General features: G+C 41.0%; 1 protein-coding gene and 1 pseudogene across 1 annotated transcript; one reads left to right on the top strand and one right to left on the bottom strand.

The window, feature by feature from the left end:
* The first annotated feature begins 2,604 nt into the window (after nt 1-2,604).
* Nucleotides 2,605-3,464, top strand: LOC141817148 (putative calcium-binding protein CML35). Its single transcript, XM_074704820.1, has one exon. It carries the CDS (start codon nt 2,650-2,652, stop codon nt 3,295-3,297), a length of 648 nt encoding a protein of 215 aa, XP_074560921.1. The 5' UTR covers nt 2,605-2,649; the 3' UTR covers nt 3,298-3,464.
* Nucleotides 3,465-4,982: 1,518 nt separating this feature from the next.
* LOC141817149 (putative indole-3-pyruvate monooxygenase YUCCA10) lies at nt 4,983-6,946 on the bottom strand (annotated as a pseudogene).
* Between the last annotated feature and the right edge of the window lie 474 nt (nt 6,947-7,420).

Here is a 7,420-nt window from a genome sequence, read left to right as displayed (position 1 = left end):
CTCCTCAGTAGAAGCGGAGGAAGAAGAAGGAGAAGAAGCTTCCGGCCTCCAGAAGAGGAAGAAGTCAGGAAGCCCCTCCTCCTTTTCTCTTTGCTAGAGCCCCCATTATGTATGAGGAGCCTCAGATCTGATATTTGTGCAGAAAAAGGAATTCAAAGACATCCAATCTGACAATTTTATAAATGCTCTTTATGTTACCATGTGTCTTGGAAACATGTACAATTTTTTCATAAATCCACAAAAGACAAATATTGATACTAGTTCATTTGACTAGCACTAGCACTGCCAAGTTAGCCCTAGGCTTAACTCCCACTTAACTTTTGACTTTTATTTTAGAGAGAGCCACGCCATCTATGGCATCGACAACGGGATTTAAATGATTTTTGAGTATATTTGGATGTTTAATTTGGAGAAAAATACATGTTCATTAGATACTTGGGTTTAAAAAAAAGATGGGATTTAAAAAGTATAATAATTTTTTTTCACTAACTTGATAATATGTTTAATTTTGATAAAAAAAATCAAAAGCACCTTAAAAAGGTCAAAATTGTTTTAAATGACTTACAAAAGTTGTGGCTAATTGTTTAGTTAGTAGTCCGTTACTGGCGGTTGTAATAATTTTTTTTATTAAATTAATTTATTTTTACACTTTGTAATATGAATAAAGTATTTTAATATATAAAAATATAATAAGGTATTTTTTAAAAAAAAATAAAGGTGCGAGATGTTCTTTTAATTTTTATTAATTTGAAAAACTATATATACTTTTAAATTAATTTTTAAGTATAATATTTCCTTTAAATATTTAATAAATTAATTAGTTAGGCCTGTATTAGTTACAGTGGTGTTTTTTTAGAAAAATTAAAAGAGCATTTTATTTTTTTCTAAATCATCGAATTTAATTTTAATTTTTTATTAAAAAGAACATAATCAATGTATACTCAACTACTCAATAGGACACTATTTTCATTATTATCGTTTATCTATATTTTTCTTATAAATCATAAATCGAGAGTGTGTTGTAGTAATTACGGTATCATCTCTGCTACAATGCAAATGATAAATTAACATAATTGAATATATGTTATAGCAAGTATAAAATTTTAATGGTTGTAATATAAATATTTTTAAATAAGTTAAATATATATATAATAGAAGTTATGAAATTATAATTATTATTATACGTGTACATAATTTAGTATTTAGAGTAGAGTGTTTTTTTATTAAAAAAATCCCTTTAATTAAAAAAAATAAGAGCGCTCTTTTTAACTTTTATCTTTTTTAACGTTTTTAAGATAAAAGAAAAAGGACGTTTATTTTTTTAAAATCGTCTAAATTCAAAAAGAGTCATAATACTTTGATGTTTTTTTTATCAAAAACACAAATCACTTTATCAATAATTTATTCACAATTATTAGCTTTCGAGATATAGTTAAATTGATTAGGATAAAATAGACATGTATAAGAGTCGAATCTTGATGAAGTCAAAATAATATCCTTCTATGTTGTGATTAATTATAATTTTTTGATTTATTTCTTTATAAATAGTCGTGAAATCAATCAAGGAAAACCACGAAATGACAGATTTAAAAAATATACAATTATTTAATTGACCATTTAATTTATTATATTATTATTATTATTATTTTCACCTCTGTATTAGACCCGACCACGGGTCGGGTCCAGCCCGGACCCGACCCGAGTGGCCCGTTGACTCGGTTAGTCAGGCCGAACCGGAACCAGCCCGGTAGGATGTCGGGCCGGTTCCGATTCAATAGGTGTGAAACCGACGGCCCGTCGATTAACCGACGGTTCTTCAAAATTTTAACTCCAATCGACTAGATACGCCTTATCAGTCGATTGTATTTAACTCCAGTCGACTGATGAAAAAAGTCAGTCGACTGGATTTTGAATTCTGACAAAAATTAAGTGTGATTTCAACAATTTAGTAATCGTTTTCTTAGTTTGACTAAATCAGTCAACTGAGATGGTAAATTTCTCGAAGTACATTTTTTTAATAAATTTTAAATTTTAAATTTTAAAAATTTTAATATAATAATCTCGAACCGTGAACCGGCGGTTTCGAACCGTAACCGTTTTGGATGGTTAAAGTTAAGGGTTGACCTGTCATGAACCATCGAACCGATGATTCTACACCGTCGAACTATCGATTTTGAATCGTGATCGGGTTTGCTCTGTATCTCCCGTTTATATTTTCATAATTCTAAAACAATGAAGTGCTTTTCTGACTTTTGCCTTTTTTTTTTTTTTACCATCTACGAAATCCCAACTCCATCCGTACGCCTCCAAACCCGTGAGCGCAGGCTGTTACACAAAACAGCGCCCGCTCACGAGGACAACGGTCCCCTTCCACATTCTCTAACTCCATTCAAACCCATTAATATTTCTTCCCCCTTTTTTTCAACACGTCAACTATAATTTTAATCACAAAAAATTATTCATATTCATATTTAATTTATATATCAAAAAATATATATACCTTTCACATCCAGCTTCAATCAATGCCACGAAGCTTCCTGGAAACTCACCTCCCCTTCCCCCTCCCTCTCTCTCTCTCTCTCTCTTTTTAACTCGCCCCTCTCCTTTCCTTCCTTCCCCATCCGCTCCCGCTCAAGTAATCAGATCGCCATGACGATAATCGATTCCTTCCTCAGATCCTTCCAGAAGAAGACCAAGAGCAAGAAGAAGAAGAGCAGAGGCCTCTCCGTCACTTCCTCCTCTTTCTCCTCTTCCTCCTCCGACGACTATTCCATCGTCTCCGCCGCCGCCGCCTTGCAGACCACCCCCCGATCCGTCCTCCCTGCCTCCTCCTCCTTCCTGCGCGACTTCTTCGCCCTCTTCGACCGCGACGGCGACGGCAAGATCACCCGCCTCGAGGTCGAGTCCGTGCTGCGTCGCCTCGCCCCCGCCCACGACCCTCCCACCGCCGAGGAGGTCGCGTCCATGGTCGCCGAGGTCGACCGCGACGGCGACGGGTGCATAAGCCTCGACGAGTTCGCGGCCGTCGAGGCCGCGCTCGTCGCCGGCAGCGGCGCTGCCGGCGACGACGAGCAGGAGCTCATGAGGGAGGCCTTCGCGGTGTTCGACGCCGACGGCGACGGGAAGATCTCGGCGGAGGAGCTCCACGGGGTGTTCGATCTGCTGTTCGGCGACCGCGAGTGCACCGTCGAGGAGTGCCGGCGGATGATCCGCGGCGTCGACACCGACGGCGACGGGTTCGTGGGGTTCGACGAGTTCGCGACGATGATGATGATGGACGGCGCGGAGGCGTTCTAGCGATCGGCGACGATGGGGAATGGACGGTTGGATGGATGGCGACAGTGTGTGAATCTAGAAGTTTCTTGGTTATGTTTGGGATATCTTTTTTTGTTCCTTTTTTCTTTGTAAAAAATTCCTTAAAAAGATAATGATCCGTCGATAATCTACATCATGAAAACAAGTAATTAACTTTGAGTTCTAGTTAAAAAATGATAATATTAGTTAGTCGTATTAATTCAATGTGATTGGTTCGGTCTCACGAAAGTCTCTGAGGGTGACTGGTTCGGTCTTACGAAAATTTTTCATCGACCATCAGGGTAAATCGGGAAGCACACGCAGCGGCCAACTTAAATGTCCAGCATCCTTTTGATTGCGATTTCCTTTTGGAAGAAAATTTTTATAAATATGTCGCAGTTGAGGATCGAATCACAAGTGCCTGGGTGACAATCTGAATGTTTTATCGCGTGGTATTATGGTCCCGGGGACTTTTAGCTCTAGTTAAACTTATCTTAATAAGTGTTTTTGATGATAAAGAAAGAACAGAATTAAGATAATTGGAGCTTAATTCTCTTATTATTTAAACTTATCGTGTAGATTAAAAGTGGAAACGATGGATAAGGCTCCATAGAAAATTTAAAGCGACTTATAAGAAAATGACTACATAAAATGTAGTAAACATTATAAACGCTTGAGTTATCCAATGAAGCTTCCTAAAACGGGCTCTAAACTAACAAAAGATTAAATGAAGTCAAGTCTTTTGTACACATGTACCATTAGTCGTGGTAGAACTATCGCGAGGAATCAAAGGATTTGACATGTGGCACGATCGAAATCGTCAAAAGTCAAGTTGAGTTGTATGTCAGGATCGCGTGGGATCAAACAGAGCTCGAGATTGAATCTGGACAGAATCCAAACTCTTCAGTGTTCTTGACTCTCTAAGACTTCACTGTTCTCACTTTTGACTCTGGCTTGATCACTCTCGATTCCTTAAAACTCAATTGCTCCCACTCCGGACTCTGAAAGACTTAGTCGCTCCCGCTCTTAACTCCTCAAGACTTATTGCTCCTATTCTCGACTCCTCCAGACTCGGCCACTCTCTTCCCTGACGACCCAAGCCCTCCTTAAAGGTTAGGGAATAGTTAAGCCCTACTAGATTACAAGCACACGCGAAAGGTTCTCTAGGAGAATAAACAAGATGCGTACGACAAAGATTGAACCATTGAAACCTAACTCCCCATCGCGAACCACAAAGACTCGTGAACTAATCAAACAGACGTTTAGGATTTAAGATTTAGGATTTAATATGTTGTCATAATAACTTCATTCACTGAGCTGATAACTTGGAGTATGATTCAAGAAAGGAGGATTGTTGAAGAGAACTCAAGTGACACCATCCAACATTGATGCTATGAGTTGTTTGAGCACTTCCAATTCTTATCTTGTAAGGCAATTAACTTTTCATTATTGTTGTTGTCGTTGAAGCTACGATTAGTAAATTTATCGGGTGATATTCATATGAGTTATAAGCAAGTGTGGAGTTAGAACTAAGAGTTTGTTGGCCACGAAGTAAAGGAAGCTTTTTCGCGGCAAGTTTGATCTTTGTTTACTCGCACGAAGACATCGTAGAAAGGGACTTTGAACCTTTCTCGCTTCCTCTAGCGCAAACATACCCTAACATTTGGATCACAACTCATTCAGGCAACTTAAACAAGAGAAACATAATAATACTTAGAGCATACTTGCTCATTCGGATTGGAATACCCTAAAACTCTTTCACAGTACTTATTCACTACCCCCACCTTAAAGAAGATGGGAGATATATAGATAAGCTTCGATAGTCGCAAGCAACTTCGATACCAAATAATTAGGATTCGCACGACTTAATGATGATGACGACGATGATAGTCACAAGCGATATCATTAGCAATGCTCTGAGCATCCTCTCCAGACCCATAAATCCCTCTTCTTGCAAGTCCAGCACAGTAAAGTCTGTTCTCCCCCTTCCAATTGTTCGGGAACATTCGCTTCACTATTCCATCTTCTCCGATGAGGGAGTCGTCGGTCTGCAAAAGTCAATTTCGAACTCGAAAGTTTAATCTCCCTCCGACGATGGCAAAGGCCAAAGGGGTGAGGAAGGATCAAAGCGTTAGCACAATACAATCACCTTGAGCCATTTTTTCACAGTGCTCCTATAGCCCGTTGCGAGAATTATCGCATCGTAGCTTTGAATTCTTCCATTCGAGAACGTAACATAGTTACCCTTGATGCTCTTTATCGATGGCATGACCTGTGATTTCACATCTTTAGCTAGTTAAATACTCTAAACCATACGAATCTATCGAGCCCTTCGTCAAGGTAGTTAGTTAGTTGCCTCTTGTATAAACAAGTTCGAACAATAAGTACGTAGTATAGTATACCTGAATTTCTCCGGATTTAATTTTCTTTACCGTGCCGATATCGATGACCGGATACTTGGGGGTGTATTTTTTCAAATACAATGGTCCTTTTGATGGTCTATGTATGCCATACTTGGATAGATCCCCAAACTTTAAGTAACACAATAAGAGAATCAAGGCATCTACCAGACCCACTGGCAAAAACCTCATAATCAACATGGCAAATAGCCATATCTCCCTTGATACAACATGAATCTGCATGAGCAATAAATAAATAAATAAATCATAAACATATAAATTAGGTTTTAATCAATTTGACAATAATAGATAACGACCAAAATTACAAAATCTACAGAGAATTAATCATTGAATTAATTAGCATGTTGCAATTAATAAATAAAATACCCCTATCTTTTACTGTAATTAGTCACTTTGCCCCCATCGTTTAGTGCATTATACTAGTCAGCCCCTATAGTTTTGAAAATCACACTATCTTCTTCCTCTCTGTTAAAGGAAATATAAGGGGTAGAATGTGATTCGTTAAAGTTTATATATAAATTAGAACAATTTTGCAAACTTGGAGGGGCAGAAAGTGAAATGTGGTTACCGGACTCCTGACAACGATGGCGGTGGATCGGGCTCCACAGTCGGCCATGTCGAACGCCACCTCCATGCCGGAGTTTCCGGCGCCGACCACCAGCACCGCCTTCCCCCTCGTACTCCCTCCCGTTCCGGTACCGGCTCGAGTGCACCACGGGCCCCGGAAAGCTCTCGATCCCCGAAATGCTCCCCGGCACCACCGCCTCATCGTTCTCCCCGCTCGCCACCACCAGGTACCTCGCCGAGTAAAACTCCTCTTCCTCCTCCTCCTCCTCCGCCGCTCCTCCGCCGCCATTTTCCCTGCTCCTGACCGCGATCCGCCAGCGCCCCTCCGCGGGGTCGTACTCGGCGGCGACGACCTCGCGGCGGAGGGCGATCCGGAGGCCGAAGCGGGCGGCGTAGTCGTCGAGGTAGCGGACGTAGAGGGGCTTGGGGAGGAAAGTCGGGGCGGAGGCCGGGAGCGGCTCGTGGGGGAGCTGCGAGAAGCGCTTGGCGAGGTGGAGCGTCACGCGCTCATAGCAGCGGCGCCGCCACAGGGAGGCCACGCAGTCGTCGCGCTCCAGGATGAGGCAGGGGACGGCTAGGGCCGTCAAGCACGCCGCCGTCGCCAGCCCCGATTGCCCCGCCCCCACGATCACCACCACCTCCTCCCTCATTCTCCGATCTCTCTCCCTCACTCTCTCCGATCTCGATCTCGATCTCGATCTCGTTCTCTTGATTTGGGGGAGATGGAGCACTGATATAGTACTCGAGAAGAAGAGCTGCCATTTTTTCCTTTTACACCATTTCTCTTTGGATAATTTCATTTCAGCACTCATAATTTATTCTTATTTTCCAAATACCCTTTAAACTAGTAATTGTTAAGTTTAGTAGTAAGCAAGCTGCCCCGGGACATAGTTGAATTGCTTACAATGGAACAGTTATTGAAGTGGATAAGGGTCGAATCTCGGTGAAGTCGAGGTAATGTTCTCCTCTGTCGTGATCAACTGTAACTTCCCGATTTACCTCTTCACAAATAGTCGTGTAGCCGACAATGTAGAGCCATTGGGGTGGAGGATTCCACCTTTTTTGTTGAAATAGTATTAAGTGAGATAAATCAAGCAACTAAATTTGAACGACTTAAATCCCTATTTTAACCTTTTTTT

The sequence above is a fragment of the Curcuma longa genome, unplaced genomic scaffold (assembly GCF_044706935.1).
Source record: "Curcuma longa cultivar G26 ecotype Majalengka, Jawa Barat unplaced genomic scaffold, ITB_CL_G26_1.1 contig_19446, whole genome shotgun sequence".
Classification (NCBI taxonomy): Eukaryota; Viridiplantae; Streptophyta; class Magnoliopsida; order Zingiberales; family Zingiberaceae; genus Curcuma; species Curcuma longa.
This window is presented reverse-complemented; position numbering and strand designations above follow the sequence as displayed.

Excerpts from the sequence above, each read along its gene's own strand:
- LOC141817148 (XM_074704820.1), top strand. The coding sequence starts at position 2,650 with ATGACGATAATCGATTCCTTCCTCAGATCCTTCCAGAAGAAGACCAAG.